This window comes from Barbatula barbatula (assembly GCF_947034865.1).
Source record: "Barbatula barbatula genome assembly, chromosome: 20".
In the NCBI taxonomy this organism is placed as follows: Eukaryota; Metazoa; Chordata; class Actinopteri; order Cypriniformes; family Nemacheilidae; genus Barbatula; species Barbatula barbatula.
This window is the reverse complement of record NC_136783.1, coordinates 20,430,884-20,447,861: the sequence shown is the minus strand read 5'-3', so window position 1 is coordinate 20,447,861 and position 16,978 is coordinate 20,430,884. Positions and strand designations below refer to the sequence as shown.

The 16,978-nt window shown below is 40.0% G+C and overlaps 2 protein-coding genes across 3 annotated transcripts; both read right to left on the bottom strand.

Annotated features, from left to right (window-relative positions):
• Positions 1-124: 124 nt before the first annotated feature.
• On the bottom strand, positions 125-9,330 carry appl1 (adaptor protein, phosphotyrosine interaction, PH domain and leucine zipper containing 1). 2 transcript variants are annotated; one of them, XM_079483005.1, is made up of 22 exons: positions 9,117-9,330; positions 7,341-7,439; positions 7,046-7,105; positions 6,879-6,950; positions 6,698-6,785; positions 6,413-6,454; positions 6,239-6,297; positions 5,631-5,777; positions 5,471-5,553; positions 4,802-4,960; positions 4,530-4,718; positions 4,395-4,437; positions 4,232-4,288; positions 4,059-4,150; positions 3,803-3,982; positions 3,662-3,711; positions 3,405-3,579; positions 3,262-3,298; positions 3,004-3,150; positions 2,076-2,126; positions 1,838-1,927; positions 125-1,458 (listed from the first exon to the last, which is right to left on the bottom strand). In XM_079483005.1, the coding sequence occupies exons 1-22, from the start codon at positions 9,168-9,170 to the stop codon at positions 1,309-1,311; spliced, it is 2,124 nt and encodes a 707-aa protein (XP_079339131.1). In that variant the 5' UTR covers positions 9,171-9,330; the 3' UTR covers positions 125-1,308. The 2 variants fall into 2 exon arrangements, with proteins under 2 accessions (XP_079339131.1, XP_079339130.1); XM_079483004.1 differs by having other exon boundaries at positions 3,662-3,714; positions 9,117-9,297.
• Positions 9,331-9,710: 380 nt separating this feature from the next.
• On the bottom strand, positions 9,711-15,257 carry asb14a (ankyrin repeat and SOCS box containing 14a). The gene is made up of 9 exons (XM_079482609.1): positions 14,517-15,257; positions 13,972-14,162; positions 13,667-13,798; positions 13,407-13,565; positions 13,049-13,294; positions 12,454-12,625; positions 10,987-11,530; positions 10,748-10,901; positions 9,711-10,452 (listed from the first exon to the last, which is right to left on the bottom strand). Exons 2-9 carry the CDS (start codon positions 14,141-14,143, stop codon positions 10,274-10,276), a joined length of 1,758 nt encoding a protein of 585 aa, XP_079338735.1. The 5' UTR covers positions 14,144-14,162; positions 14,517-15,257; the 3' UTR covers positions 9,711-10,273.
• Between the last annotated feature and the right edge of the window lie 1,721 nt (positions 15,258-16,978).

Genomic DNA, 16,978 nt, shown 5'->3' with positions numbered 1-16,978 from the left:
GCTGTTTAAATGCAAAACGAAATGAAAACTAATTAGACATGAATATCAAATCACTTAACCTCCAACTAACCCAAGGTTTACACTTTATTTTAATCTGATTGTCCAGAGGTGCAGAATTGCACCTCAAGTGTTTTTTATTTTGGAAGCTGTTACTGTCACACTTTAACAACCATTTTATGACAATACAACCTCTGAAGTGTTGGTTTTTTAAAGGACGAACCCCATAATCTCCATTTGATAAGGTCCAAACGAAAAAAATAAAGATAATCTTAATGTAATGGCAATTCACCACATGTATTTATTTATATGGTTAGGTTGGAAGACTTAAAAAAGACCAACTCATTTAAAACAGATTTGTAATACCAATCTTCATTGAACCCCGTGAATCACAGACTGAGATATTTACACGCATCACAAACATTTCTGAAAAGGTTTTTAATAAACCAAAGCAATGAATGACACAATATTAAATCAGAACCCATCATTTTCTGAAGCTTCAAAAGAAAAGGCAAGATGCACATAAGAAGTTAACATGTTACAGTTGAACCCATTTGCTTGGGTTGAACTACATTTGCAGTATAATGCCCCGGTATGTTTAAATGCATTTACTAGGGTCTTCAATACAGCTGGGTCATAAAATACGATAACACCTCCATCTGAGGCAAGAAGCAAATGATCTAATGTTTTCAATTCAAAGTAGAAAAACGAACATAAAACTACACATTCAGTTAGGCTTCAGAGTTAAGTGTTCACTGACAGTGTGCGAATGTGTTTGTGTAAATACAACACAATGTACATTGTTAGAACGTAATGGCAATTAAGAAACATTATTAGTGTATCTTTAAAGATAAAATAACCTTATTCCATCATTATGAGCCCTATTAAGATTATTTTACTGTTAATGTGACACATGCGGCATTAAAACATTAGAACATAACACACCCAACATACAGTAATAATCATGTTCATTAATCTGACATTCACATGTGCAACTTCTTCAAAATAAAGAAAGAAAATCACCTTAGTATGTATTCAGGTTTCAGTATGTCATGGTAGTGAATCCCTACACACACACGCACGCACACACACATATATAAAATACACGATTCTTACAGATAACACAACATTTGGGGATTTTCCCAAAGTGTCCACAAATGTCCAAAACATTTCTGAAATTCATTTAATTTTAAGTTGGTTCGTGATATTCTGCAGTCACACCTCAAATCTTTGATCCTGCAGGAAATCCCTTGAGGAAATAAAGTGCAGGATGTTCATTTGAGTTGATTATCCGTTTTCATCCACTGACTGTCAGGCCTCTGATTCGCCCTTTTTCTGCCCCTCCTCCCCTGCTTCGCTGTCTTCTGATGGGCTGTTGCTAAGGACTAAGACCTGTCCGTCAGCGGTTGGTGGGTTGGGCCGACTGGAGGCGGCTATTAAACGGCTTTGTTCCTCAAGATCCTGTAGGATCAAAAGACTTATGAAAAATCTAATTGTACTTTGAATACCAAATTCAATGTTAAATACTGATTGGATAATCTTGATTTAAAGTTGTTGTGGTAAACACACTTTTACCTGAATACAAAAACTGACAGAGCTTGGCAATTGTAAAGAACCTTCAAACACACTAATAACATCTGTGACCTCTATTAATATGAATTCTGTTTAATATTATTATTATAAATAAATGGTACTATTTAATTATACATTATTATGCCTTCTACCTGCAGTAAAATGACTATGATGATATAAATGTTGCACATATTTACATAAATATATATAAACCTGTGCTCAAACATGGTCTGCACAAGTATGTAAATGCAAAATGTGTGTCACTCACCTTTTCAATCTGTTTCTGTTTATTGATCTCCTTCTTCTGTTTTTCTTTGACTTTCTCTAAATCTCTCTGTTTCTGTGTGGCTTTGCGGTCCTGTCACAAAAACACACACATGTCAAGTACTCAAAATACTCTGATATATGAATACAGCCAATTTCAACCATCTGATCAGTGTACCGCTTCAGTACATTTGATCAAAACTTGAGTTAGAAATTTCATACATGAAACTTTAAAGTCTCACCATCTCAGAGTGAATGGCGATCTGCTGCGCCAGGCCCACACTATCACAGATCTGTGCCAGATACAAACAACATCAAAAACACAGCCGCAGAGTTTTTCTGAATTTACTATTCATAGATATATGTTTAGGTAAAATGATCTTTATGTTTCATTCTATACTGCCCTCCAATGACAAAGTGCAGTAACTACACAAACACTGGAACTGAAAATAATCCCTTTAAAGTTTTAATTGAGTAATGAATTTAGTAGTAACTGCAATTTTGAGGCACTTGTTTCTCTGAAATGGTACAAGATTGAACCAGGAGACTGTGTCAAAAGACAAAACAGGTGTCACAAAGCTCACTTCTAGCCGTAACTCAATTTGAAGAAAATGTGTTGTTACTGCGCTTTGCCTTTGCAGGGCAGTATAAAGTACTAAAATATTTCTAAAATATAAAAAAATATTGTTCTTATTTGCACAAAATGAAAACAGGTGAAAACAATAGAAAAGGTGTTTTTCAGACCTCAAATACTGCAAAGAAAACAAATTCAGTTTCACTTTTAAGCAACACAACAGTCATTTTTGTGCATGTATTTACCGAATTGTATTCACACTTTATGTGTTCATAAATGATTTTTTCATATGATGACATTGATTGTATCACGGTTCTCCTGTGTCTTGTCATGCTGTCACTTTTTCACATTGCTGTTGGATAACTTGGTCACTCCTGAGGTTTGATTTAGTTGAAATGCTTATTTTGTTTCCTCCGCTGTGCTTGTTGTTATCCAATGCAATGACATTTTAAATATGGGTCGACTGTGTGCAGTACATTATTATGTATGTTCACATTAGTGAATTTATATTGATATATTTAGAAACATGGTCACTAGAGGATTATATCTCATTTTCAACTATTTACACAGTCGTATAGAACCTCAAAGTTTTGCACCTTTTCTCCGTCATTGTTGGACTCAAACACGTAACAGACTGTGGCAGGGCGTCCGTCCACTCGACCTCCTGCCGTCTGCAGCATGAAACCAAACAAACGTTTGTTTTCTTGATGGGTTGCACACAGAACGACGCTGGAGAGAGGAAACTAAGACACAGCAGGAACCACATTAAACATCTGAACGCCCAATAAATCAATGTACAAGAGTTCGTTTAAACGTGTGATATGAGACACTGTGCTGGTAAATGTTCGGCTCACCCGCAGTCTAGTGACTTGCGTCTGTGGGTCAATTAGTCTGAAAACAAAACAACCAACGGTTATGAGAGACAGAAAACTGTGTTCCATCACAGTGTGTGATACGGTAAAAACTCTAAATTTCGATTCGTTGTTCTGTAACTGACTTCAGACAGTCACATGTGACGAGCAGATGAGACTCTGTCATTCTGAAGACGTTGTGGATGGCCCGAGCTGCCAGGATCTGTCTCATGGTCTCATAGATGACGTCAGCGTTCTCCGTGGTCTTCACCTCCATAGATCCCAAGAACCTCACGATGAACAGCTGATGCAGGATTGAGTCTGAAAATTTAACACAAACTCCACGTGAACTTCATCATTTACTGGCGCGTGTGCTTCTCCAAGCGATCATCAGACGCTGTACCTTCACTCTCTTGTGACTGTGACCCTTCGAACTCCCCAAACGGGTTGGTCCTTCTTTCACCGAAACAAAAACACAAAGCAAACCTTAATGCTTATAAATTCCACATCTGAGAATTGCTTTCCTGCTTTTGAAACACTTTACCTGCCCTGCGTGCCGCTCTTGGCCTGGCTTGCGTGTTCCTCGCTGACGGGTGAGATGATGTCAAACTGGATGGGCGTGTCCGGGGCCACCAGTGAGTCCAGAGAGAGAGAGGACAGCGCCGGTGATTCGGAACCGGCTGAGCACTGACTGCCCGACCGGTCTGCTCTGGGTCGACCTTGACTTTACAGATAAAATAAAAGATGAGAAAGAAAACACGGTATAATCTCTAAAGACGTGAGAGAGTCGTGAGACTCACGTGTTTGGTCTGAAGCTCTCGTGACGCTGTTGGAACGAAGGAGATGGCGTGACGGCTTCCAGAGCAGATTGATTCACACGTGCGGCGGTTTCCTAACAAACGTTTCAACATCTTTGAAAATGTCAAACCATAAAGAATATATCAATGATAAACAAAGTCAATTTTACACTTACCTCTGGATTCTCGCTGAGGTATATCCTCTTGGAGATGTTGTTTATTGTTGCAATCCACTGAGATAACGAATGAAGAAATGAGATAAAGCACCCTTAAAAAGTCTTAAACACATTAGCTGTTCAATCAAAAAGATCACAAAGAGAAAATCAGATGTTGTGTTACCTCCTCACAGTCTTTCCTGCTGTCTGCCTGTAAAATGACCACCCTACAGTACACAAAGATACCCAACAAATCAAACACTCACAGTTTTTGACATAGGTTTAAGATCTGAACGTGAAGTTCAGTTTAAAATCATACTTTTTGCCATCGAACGACGTGATTTGGAAGCAGAACCTCCGATCCTCACAGTCAACCGCCATGACGGAGCAGTTATCGATGTCCAAGACCAGACCTCCGGCCACGGCGCCACGCGATTGGCTCATGAGGTTTCCTCCCTGCGTGAAGAAGTACTGACGGTCCCAGGTGGATGAAACCAGACCTGTTTTACTGGCGGTGAGAAGCACTCATGAGAAATACAGACATCAGAATGCTGATGAGATTAAGCACGCATTTGCTATTATTTATCTTACTTGCGGCAGTTGAGGTAGCCGGCCTTGCGGGTCAGGTTGCGGTTGACTGGGATCTTGTTTGGGTCGGGGTCGGGCATGTAGAGCGGATCGCTGGCCTGTTCCATGTCCAGAATCGTCTGCTGCATCGTTTCACCTTCGCTGTCCATCTCCCTCCGAACGCTACAGACACCGTGAAGATGACAACGTGCATTTCTTTTTAAGTTATATTTTGGGGCTTTATTAATTATAGGAGAGTATAGAGAGACAGGAAGTTATTGGGAGGAGGGAGGGGAGCAGGATCGAAAAAGGATGCCGGAACGGGAACTCGGGTCTCCGACGTAACCGTGTTTCTTATTACCATTCGGCACAAAATCTGGGGGACGGTTGTGGGGAACAACCATGAACATTGTCCCGGGCAATAATAATATTGTGCTGTGATCGAGGAGCCCCCTAAACCCATTTTGTCTCAGAATATAAACTCTAGCAGGGACTCTGTCTGAAAGGCACTTTGAATATCGGTAGGCAAATAAATGTCATGCAAATTTCCAAAACCACTGATCTGCAACAGGAAACCAGAAGCATGCAACTTTACCGCATGGTGACGCTCACCGCACAATAGTTCACATCAATTCAGGCTGATACCATCATCAATTAATAAAAACCACTAAACGGAAAATGAAAGGGATTTACTTCTGTACACTGGTTCCAATGTTAGTGAGAAAGTCCTCCCATTGCTGCGTGAGATTCTCTGATCCCAGTTTGAAAAAACTGATCTGATGAAGAAAGAGAAGGAGTCTGTTATGATGAATGATTGAGGGAATTATCAGATGTTATCAGACTTTGTGGATACCTGTGCCTGCATATATCCCAGTAACGGCTCCAACAGCGTCATCTTCTTCTTGTACTGCAGTGTGTTGAGGACGGTGAAATAATGCATCATGGTCTGGTGTTGCTTTTTCCTGGAGGTATAGACATCCTCCATCACTTCAGCCTTCACCTGCAGCGGACACGTGATTTTCATTTAACACGCTCTGAAATCTCAACAGTTTTATATTGAAATCAACGATCAGCATTTCCATCAGGGCTCGCGTGTATCAAGAGCTGACATTTAGTATTCTTCATTATATTTTTTAGCATGCACTATTAAATCGTTCAAAAAACAAAATAGGGTCAATATGATTCTTCTGCATTAAATCTGACTCATACAAGAAGTATTTCTTTCTTGTTTTGTTATCTTGACGTGCACAAGGACACATGATGTCTGCCAACTGCCTGTGGTCAGGAGATGCTCAGTACCGACGATCAGACCAAATCTTACTGTGCTTTTCATTAAATGAATCTCATCACAGCACAAAACTCAACGCTGCCAGAACATTCAGCAATAAAGACACACATTACATTCATCACAATGTAAAATGACATGCAACCACATGCAACACAACGCTGTAAAAGCCACACCTTCTCATTTTCCTTCCGCTTTGATAAACGACTGTATCTGTTAATGGCCACGTCATAATCTGAAATACATTCAAATACAAAAAGAACATACAGCAATAACTTTGATCATATTTTAAGCATCAGTAATTGTGTAGAATGTATGTGGGAAATATGATAACAGCAACTGCTGCTTACCATCACTGGCAATCTGAAACACTTCCTTCAGCGTGAGAATTTCTAGGCAAATATTAAAATGAGTGAAAAATAAAAAGGTTATCTACGGAATAACATACATTCATCAATCCCTGGCGACTGTATATAACCCTGCTTAACAAATAAATGGCACAACTATAAATAAATATTTTGAAATTATAACACGACTATATTAAATCTATAAAAATAGTATTGCAGAATGAAGTATTTCAATGTGACGTGCAATAAAGAAGTAGACAATTCCCATAATGCATAGCAGTCTTGTACCTTTCAGGTCCCTCTCTTTAAACTGTGTGATGGGGAACATCATGGCATCTGCCAGCTGAGTGGACAGAACCGCATGACACGAGCTGAGCTGAAACAGAACACAGAGAAAAGCGTGAGGAAAATCTCATCTATTCACCATAAAACACAGCAACACTCTCACAGGAAGTGATGTCATTCTGACCTCATCAATGACTTTGGCAAACTGCTGCAGAGTGGAGCTCATGACCTCGTCATCACCGCCGAGTGGAAAACGCTGCCAGAGAGATACAGAGATACTTCATGAGATTATGAAGCCACGGAGAGATAAACTGAAACATGGCAAAATTTATGACTACAGATTTGAATCACCTGTTTCTCATAATCCTTCAGCAATTTCGAGGTCAGATGAGTGGCGGCGCTCAGTTCATTCTGCAAAGAAATGCATAGAGGAATGAAGAACGATAGGAGAAAGTACACATCCCATTTAAAGAACATTAACATTTGGAGGTGTGACATTATTTTCATGGCAATTAAGCAAAGAAATGTTTTCATAATTCAAAGATACAACAATAGCATTTTACTTTTGAGTATAATATTCTTGTCATGAAGATAATGTCACAAAATGCCATAAAAACATTTGGGTTGGCACTGAATCTGTTGTGACCTGGGCATCATAGATCCTCTGCATGGCTTTGAAGATCTGACTGTAATAACTGGAGATGGCAGCAGCATCTTCCTCGAACACGCCGAGCAGAGAGCGAGTCTATAAAAACAAAAACACACAAGCTCTGTCTGTACAAATGATGGATCAGTTTGAAATGAGAGGACAGCAGAACACAGAAGAGACATTACAAACGCACTTTCTAAAATCACTTTCACATAGACGTGATACAGAATGTTGTGCGAGTGATGCAGTAGGAGGCCAGTGTCATCTACCAGCTCTAAAGATCCATCACTGTCATTCACATATTAATAGAAACTCCCTCAGCTGTTTACCATTACAACCTTTACAAAAATGTAGTGTGTTTTGTCACTCAGTTTAAAAGGATTTAATGGTCTTCCATTGCTTCCCATCCAGATAACAACCCCCTAACAGAACTCAACACATTACCACTAGAGACCATTACAGTTCCCATTATAACCATTACATCCCATTGAATTTCTCTGATGGTTTCTATTGATTTTTTTTCATCAGGAAACATTCTGAAGGCCAAAAGATAAAGCCCAATAACATATGAAGGATTCACTTTATTTTCTCATAACGTCCTATTCAAACAGCATTGCACTGCTATATTTGCTGTGTGTGTGTGTGTGTGTGTGTGTGTGTGTGTGTGTGTGTGTGTGTGTGTGTGTGTGTGTGTGTGTGTGTGTGTGTGTGTGTGTGTGTGTGTGTGTGTGTGTGTGTGTGTGTGTGTGTGTGTGTGTGTGTGTGTGTGTGTGTGTGTGTGTGTGTGTGTGTGTGTGTGTGTGTGTGTGTGTGTGTGTGTGTGTGTGTGTGTGTGTGTGTGTGTGTGTGTGTGTGTGTGTGTGTGTGTGTGTGTGTGTGTGTGTGTGTGTGTGTGTGTGTGTGTGTGTGTGTGTGTGTGTGTGTGTGTGTGTGTGTGTGTGTGTGTGTGTGTGTGTGTGTGTGTGTGTGTGTGTGTGTGTGTGTGTGTGTGTGTGTGTGTGTGTGTGTGTGTGTGTGTGTGTGTGTGTGTGTGTGTGTGTGTGTGTGTGTGTGTGTGTGTGTGTGTGTGTGTGTGTGTGTGTGTGTGTGTGTGTGTGTGTGTGTGTGTGTGTGTGTGTGTGTGTGTGTGTGTGTGTGTGTGTGTGTGTGTGTGTGTGTGTGTGTGTGTGTGTGTGTGTGTGTGTGTGTGTGTGTGTGTGTGTGTGTGTGTGTGTGTGTGTGTGTGTGTGTGTGTGTGTGTGTGTGTGTGTGTGTGTGTGTGTGTGTGTGTGTGTGTGTGTGTGTGTGTGTGTGTGTGTGTGTGTGTGTGTGTGTGTGTGTGTGTGTGTGTGTGTGTGTGTGTGTGTGTGTGTGTGTGTGTGTGTGTGTGTGTGTGTGTGTGTGTGTGTGTGTGTGTGTGTGTGTGTGTGTGTGTGTGTGTGTGTGTGTGTGTGTGTGTGTGTGTGTGTGTGTGTGTGTGTGTGTGTGTGTGTGTGTGTGTGTGTGTGTGTGTGTGTGTGTGTGTGTGTGTGTGTGTGTGTGTGTGTGTGTGTGTGTGTGTGTGTGTGTGTGTGTGTGTTGAGATGATGTTGCCAAGTCCAACACCCATCAGAGCAAAACTCAAAAGCAAAAAAACATTCCCGTAAATTCAGAATCAGTCCGAAGAATCTCGATCAGACAGAATCGTGATCTCCTTTATTTTAAAGCATGAGAGAGAAGCAGCTGATGTTTGATATGATTTATGTTATATGGCTTTCTTTTGGCTAGCCTGCTGCTAAGTGAAGGGTTATTTACCTGCGGACTGTCTTCCAGGGTTTCTTCTATCGGTAGTTTGTCGATTCCAGGCATGACTGCGACTTTAAAACCAGCGCCGTGATGTTTATGTTTATTAATTTAGAATGGAAGTTACAGCGCTACAATGTTACGGTTTCTTTCCTGACATTCACCCGGATCCGCCCACACACGCGGAAGTGCTACCTGCTCCAGGCTGCTGATTGGAGGAAGGGCTGCGGTTGGTGTGATGACGTCTATAATTTATTAAAGAATTAAAAACCATTCGTTTGCTAAAGAGAGATGATTTGAAACGTCTTAAATTGTTATTGTACTTCAGTAGCGTAAAAGAAAAAAAAAGTCACCCTGAGTTTTCTGTATTATAATAACATCTCTAGTAAGGTCTTTAAACTTTTAAAGTGTGTGACACGTCACCAGGATGTTATTTATGCTTGCTCTTTAAACACCACGCGATGTGTTTATACCTTTTCTGTGTTTTTCTTGTAAAGCTGCTTTGAAACATTGTGAAAATAAAGTTTAAAATGTTTTAATAGTGTTGTTGGATGTATGTATGTAGGTTTAAGGGTATACCACAATTAAATAAGACATACAATTTGTTAAATAAAGTATATTTTATTTGTTAAAAAATAATTAGCATTGACCCTCGTCACTAAAGGCTATTTCATAAGTGTAAGTGCTTTCAGAACTTTAATTTAAAACTCAAATGTATTCAAGCTGTTTTCCCCCTCACATCACACATAACTCGTGTGTGTCTCTTTTATCAGGGGAACACAAAAGAAGATATTTTGAGAAATTGCTTACCAACATTCTTCAAAATATATTCTTTTGTGTTCTGCCGAAGAAAGAAACGTAAACAGGTTTGACATGACATGAGAGGGAATTTTCATTTTGGGGCGAGCTTTCCCTTTAAGACCATTTTTATGTAAAACAATTGTGCAAATGAATACAAAAAAAATCAAGGTTCACTGCATTTTTGTTAAATCTTCTTTAGCAGACCACAGGCACGAATCAATAGTTTTGAAGACACGTGAACACAGTATAAAAATATCCCTTTGACAAAAAACAAACAAATATCCTATTTACGCTCACAGTATTTAAACTTTTTCTATCACAGCCGGTCTCATCTTAAAGGTGCAGGTGCATGTTCTGAATGCATCAGCTCATCTGCTTTGAGTTTGGCTCTGCTGGCTGTAAAGATCATATTCTTTGTATACGATGTATTGTTTCAGTCGGTCTGGCAGGTGAAGAAAGCTCATGAACACAGGAGCTCGTAAACGCAGTCGACCCATGCAGCTTCTGATCTTCAGCCGAGAGAGATGCTGCAGACAGCGGACGTTCTCTGTGAATGCCAATCAAAACCATTTAACAAACAAAAAAGAATTCCATTTAATAAGGAGAAAATCTAAATAGAAAAGTAGTTAAGAGTAAAGTCGTGAAGATGTTTTAACATTACAGTTCACGACAACTTTGAACTAAATGTTAAATTGTCATAAAAATAACAAAATCCTGCACATAAAATTTAACTTCATGTTCCTGATATAATTTTGGGTTGAAATCCAACCAGCACATGTCCTCGATGGGATTTGTTAGACATCCCAAAACATCAGTTTTGATCTTCTGATTGCTATACAAACCTTGAATTTGACAGATTTCTGGCCACTGTTTCTGCTTCATGATGACGCCCTTCAGTTTAGAACAAAACCTCACGTGATCGACGTAGTCCAGCATGACTCGCACCAAATTCCCAGAGAGATGCTTCAGCCAGGAGACAGAGATGACTTCGCAGAACTACAGAGACAGCGAAACATCAACAAATAAATATAACAACTATGATCATCTTTAACAGAACAAAAAACGTCACAAAAGAAATCACCAAAGTATCTTTAATGACCGAATCACTCCAGCCTTCATAACCATGAGGCACATGAGAGTTCTCTCCATACGGACAGTCAAAGCATCGATTTACATCATAACCGTAGTTACACAGCATCCGGAGGATCACCTCATCCTTCAGGGCGTACTGTAACGCCGAGGGGAAGTGAGTTGTGTTCACCCGGCAGAAGTAGTTGACATTGGCGCCGTATCGAAGCAGCGTGTTGATAAGCTCGTAGTTGCCCAGACGCAGCGCCAACTGGAGGCATTTGACCGGGTCCTGGTTGGGCATGGCCCCGGCCTCCAGCAGAATTCTGGTGGAGGCAACGTCATCATTTGAGACGGCGAAGTACAGGGCGGACTGCCGCTTGTCATCATAGTTACGACGTACCCACGGGTACAGCATGAAGTTGGGGTCGTAACCGGCGTTGAGGAGCATCTCCAGACACTTTGTGTGTCCACCAGCGGCCGCTGAATGAAGAGGACTGATCCCACTGTCATCGACAGCTTCCCACGAGGTCACGGGTATCAGAAGAGACAGAGCCCTGGGAAAATGATCAGATTTACATACACAGAGGAAAATTTTGTCAGTTGTGCTTCATTTAAATTGCTCAGAAGAATTTATAAGAGAAACAGAGGTGTAAAATGAATCTGGATTTGGGTCAATTTGTGGAGAAATGTTTGAGCTCATGTTGAGATCTTCGATTGGAGATTTGACAAATCTGAGCTCAGTTTGACACATTATTGACTTCTTTTCTGAAACTAATGACAGCGATATTTGTCAGACTTCTGACTCTTTATCTCAGGAGAAATATCCGAGACACACATGAGACAAACTGCACTTACATTTTTTCAAATCATCAAATAAATATGAAACAACCACCAAGAATAATGCTCGATCAATACTTTCCTTCTCATCAATAATATCATGTATCTTAATATCATTAATGTTAACCCCAGTATTACTTTTATAAAAAATGGTTTTATGATGTAAAGCTGCGTGAACATTGCATAGATAAAAACATGCAAAAATACCATGTATATTAATACCATATATTCTCATTAATTTCCCCCCTAGTTTTATTATGTATGCAAAAATTACAATTGTGAAAAGCGCCATATATATGAAGTTGAATTGAAAAACTGAATTAATCACACTTTTACATCACCGTAATATTGAATACTTGGTCACATCCTTGCATAAACTACATGACAGACATCACTGAAATCTGTGTCCTGTAAAATCAAACCTGTCGCTGTAACAGCTCCAGAAAGACTGTCTTAGATTATTTTAGTCAAACCTAAGCCTTTGTCTGTGAAGCGTGTTTTGTGTTGGCCGGCATATTTTTGCAAGGTGGGCTTCTGAACAGGGGATTTAATTTTATGTTCTTCAGCTTTTATAGCCGTGTGGTTTGTCATGTCTGTATGGTTCACATTGTCACAGAAGACACAAAACGACGGCACTAACTTGACGTGCCCACGGTGGGCCACTCTGTGGACGGGGAGATGTCCGGTGTGTTTGGGTACATTAGCGTCAGCTCCGTACTCCAGCAGTAAAGAGATCACATCAGGGTTTCCTGAAGCAGACGCCTCAAACAGGATCGTAGCGCTGTCCTGAGCCTGAGACTGCACATCAGCACCTGAACATCACACTATTATTCACTTTGACATATGGTTGTTATACTAAGTATTTCGGTAGACATTCACTGTCAAATGCACATTATTCAAACTATAGAGCCCAAGATATAAAATTAGACACAATGGATTAGACACACGCTATTCGGGCTGGTATTGACGGCAATGCTATGGTCTACGAAAGAGGAATTTGATAGATGTCTTAAAAATGTTATATTTAAGGATATTAATAATTTGAAGAAATGAATTGATAAAAACAGTACAAGATAAGAGTCTGCTTTCCAAACGCTCAATTGGTAGAACATACTGCTAGCAACACCAAAATAATGGGTCTGATGCCCTGGGGATTCAACAGTCACCAAATAAATAAATGCTTTCACATACTCAAAAGTATGTACTTTCCATCAATTAGTGTGTGCTATCCTCACCTCTCTGGATGAGTGTCCGAACGATGTCCAGATGTCCGGCCTGTGCTGCCAATGCTAAAGGTGTCAGGCCGTAAGCGCTCCTGGGGTCAGGTTGAGCCCCATACTTCAACAACAAATCCACTAAATCCGTCAGACCCAGCCGGGTGGCTTCATGCAGGGCGGTTCTGCGGTGCGCCCCCTCTTGGTTAACTCTGGCATTAAAGTTTAGCAGAAGCTTTACCATGTCGTAATGGTTGTTCCTAATGGCTATGATGAAATGACAGACATTACTTAAAGAGAAGATACGTGAACAGAACAGAAACATTTTGCATTCGTCCAACAATGTCACGGGGTCCCAATTTCACTGGCTTTTACGAACCTACAACCAGAGGTGAGTCTTCCTCTACATCCATGGTATCCGGACAACAGCCGTTGTCCAACAGAAAACAGACGTTGTCTAGAAGACCCTTCTCCAGCGCTAAGAAAAGAGCCGTCTTACCCCGACGAGTCCTTCTGACCTTCGACTCCACAGGAGAGGCTGTTGAAAGTTTCAGTACAGTTCTTCATCTCTTGACACATTGAGAAGATAAACAAGATGGACAATTGCCAGAAGAAAGCAATATGAAGCTCATGACAGACCGGTAAATGTGATCTCGAGGATGTTCTGGTTGCTCTGGGCTGACGCCTCATGTAGAGGAATGAAACCTGTGGTATCCTCTTCACTGAACGCACGCTGGTGAACCGTGAGCTTCCGGAGGGAAACTTCATCACCTGTTCATTCATCATCACCATCAGGAAAAAGACAACAGGGATTGAAACCATTACAAATGTGTCTTATTGTTACAAAAATAAATGTGGGTTAAATTTCCTGATCATCTTCTATCCTTTCTTTAAAAACAACATTTATTCAATGTGATGCCTTATCGGTAATAACATATTCTTACCATGTTTAATAGCATTGAAAATCTTCTCTCTCTCTGGGCTGATGTGAATATTCCTGCTAACATCAGACTTCTTCAACTCGCTTTGCTTGTGGCCCTGCAGAAAACTTTGTTGGATCATGAACTGGGTTGCCACATCCTCGTCGAAAATTCCTCCGGATGTTTCCAGATCCATGACCTTCTGATCTTCTCTTCTGTGGCGATGTTAGAGGAAACATGTCATGTGACCTGCGATACGTCTGCTAACTTTCTGTGGCCCATGCGATTGCAAACAACACGTACGTAGACTCACACGTGGCTTTATTTACAGTTTACTGGACTACATACATCAACATAACACATTTATCTGCGTTAGTCTGCCTGTGTCCTTTACATTTGTGTGTCAGTATAAGGGTATGACAGAATGATTTAAAAAAAACAGTGTGTTAAAAACGTACACAAATCTCCCCACATACACTTTATAATATAAACAAACACATTTATTATAATAATACAATACAATGTTACTCTTAACCTCCTGATACACCCAGAGCTCGATGTTTATTTACCTTAGAACAGAAGGTGTTGTTGTTGTTGTTGTGTCCTGGGTTGGTTTGGGGGAGACGTCGCCCTGAGAGTATGCTGGGTTATTTAAGGCACGCTTTTTCTATAAATACTTGATCATGAGGCACAGCAGGGCCGGTGGATTCAGACCTGTGATGTGACACTTGCAGATCCTAAGATACATACTGTAAACCTACGAGTGCAGAGACGGTTCACTATAAATCACTTGCTACCACACAGAGTCAGAATCACAAATGACTATATTTTTACAAGGTATTTCATACGACATACATCATTAAACCTTGGGAGTTGAATGAGATGTCTCACAAGTGCTTACCACTAGGGGCGATATCAACCTGTCTGCTGAGCATACTAGGTCTGCAGTATGCAGTACACTGTGCACAGTATGTGACTTTTGAGCACTGCACTCCAATTTGCCTACTCATACTGTGCCCTAAAGTATGTACTGTTTCTTTAAGTATATACTTTGTAGTGTGTAGCAAAAGAGTATGCACTGGTACATATGGAGCATAGAATGGAAGTGGGTGGAAAATGCAGCTCCTCTTTGCATTATGTATTTATGCATTAACTGCTTCTTATGTTATGTTTAGTGCATACTTACATTTATAGAAGCACCTCTTATGTGTGCAGATTAGAATGACTTAATCCTGCCCTCTCAAGGATGTATCGTGGGTAATATCAGCAGTTTGTGTTGTCCATGGTTCTGGCCTTTGAATTCTTACCTGGGCTGGGTTTTTGCTGAAAGCGTCTTATGACTACATTGTTCTAAAGAATATATCGCTGGTATAACTTAAGAAAGACGTAGCGTTAAGGTTTCGGGGAAACCCAGCCCTGAACAGTAGACCATCCCCATACTTTTGAGAATGCTAGTTTCAACACACTATGGTTTGGGACATTTAGGATTTGGGTTGCAGGGCAGGTGTTTTATCACATTACGGCTGCCTCCAAATACCCCATTTGCGGTCTTGGCCACTTGAGAGTGTATACTCCAAAGTGCAGTGCCCTTAACCCACACTAAACCCATATTATCTTGAAAAGCGCTTCCGAGGGGTATATCCAGGGCTAAGTGTATCCCACCATGCATCACATTCTGGATATATCATGAGACTTTCTGCTCGGGTCTCGCAAGATGTTGCATAAAGCTTTCCAGTGTAAGTTATACAACCACTTTTTAAGGTTATGTATTATTCAGTTTTTCTTTCTTTTAGCTTTTTTTGGGTACACCTGCTTTGATACAATCTAAAAACAAAATGCTATAAAAATAAATCTAACGTGACTTGACTAGACATATTACATATAATTTCGTAGTAAACTGTAGTATTATACATTTTATTGGTGAAAACTTTATTCTAAATTTATCCCAGTTATTTATATTGTTAAACTGCTTTTATCACATAATAAGAACCACCACATTAAGTCAAGTCAAGTCTTCTTTATATAGCGCTTTTTACAATTTCCTTTATATGTTTGCACATTAGTTAACGTTATATGTTTGCACTTGCTAAGTGTGTCTCATCAGGTTAGAAATTCTACATACTCACTTGGGATCTTCACGCCCACTAGAACACTTGGGCCAAAAACAGGAAATACGTCATAAAACTAGTGAAGTGGTCAAGTGCATTGCGGGATACAAACTTACTTTTACCTATAACCTCTCACATGCCATGCACACTACAGAAAATTCACATACTGCCCACTGTATACTTCATCCTGCAGAAATCATCAATAAAAAAATTGAAAACAAAATTGAACATTAATTAAACCGAATCTCATTTCAGATGATCATAGATTACAACAGTCAATGCCAAGGCCTGAAGATAATCTACTCCGGGAAATGAAACAATAATAATTGCACATGCCACTTAAATGACAGAAAACTCAAATAAAGTGTAGGGCATGTGACACTGCATCTGAAGAAAACACCCACCGCTCATCAACATGAGAGAAAAAGCTTTAACGCACACAATCCTGCTTGAGTTCAGCGTCTGAGTGGATTCTAGGCCAGCATGGGGTTGACACTAATCCAACAAAACATATTTCACAATTTCATAACTCACCTTATGTGTTCCTTTCCTAATCTCTCCAGAATCCACTTACACTCGTCTATCGCATTTGTTGTTTTTAGAAAGCCGGTTTGACTTTGGGTGTCTTGTTCTTCTGCGGCAGCTAGAATGTTACATGTGTCGGATGCATACAGTGTAATGTCATTTGTTTGGTGCATTTGCTATAATAACATGCAAGAGTGCACCTCACTGTTACAAGCCTATACAGTGCAAAGTCTGAATCCTAGACTGTATTTTAAAATACAGTTTGGTAACTCATTTCTATGAGAGTATTACAATATTAACATATTATATTCAAATCAAAATATTAAAATAATCAAAATACAAATAAGACTTTTCCTTTTTTCACTTACTTACTGTTCTCTTATACACCTGGACACCTC

What these genes read in the sequence shown, in the direction of transcription:
- appl1 (XM_079483004.1), bottom strand. Translation starts at nt 9,170, where the DNA reads ATGCCTGGAATCGACAAACTACCGATAGAAGAAACCCTGGAAGACAGT. An exon ending in TGAAGGATTATGAGAAACAG is followed by an intron (nt 6,951 to 7,045) that starts GTGATTCAAATC and finishes TCTCTCTGGCAG; the next exon opens with CGTTTTCCACTCGGCGGTGA. An exon ending in GGCTACCTCAACTGCCGCAA is followed by an intron (nt 4,719 to 4,801) that starts GTAAGATAAATA and finishes TCTCACCGCCAG; the next exon opens with TAAAACAGGTCTGGTTTCAT.
- asb14a (XM_079482609.1), bottom strand. Translation starts at nt 14,143, where the DNA reads ATGGATCTGGAAACATCCGGAGGAATTTTCGACGAGGATGTGGCAACC. An exon ending in GCCCACCGTGGGCACGTCAA is followed by an intron (nt 11,531 to 12,453) that starts GTTAGTGCCGTC and finishes TCATTTTCCCAG; the next exon opens with GGCTCTGTCTCTTCTGATAC. An exon ending in CGGTCATTAAAGATACTTTG is followed by an intron (nt 10,902 to 10,986) that starts GTGATTTCTTTT and finishes CTGTCTCTGTAG; the next exon opens with TTCTGCGAAGTCATCTCTGT.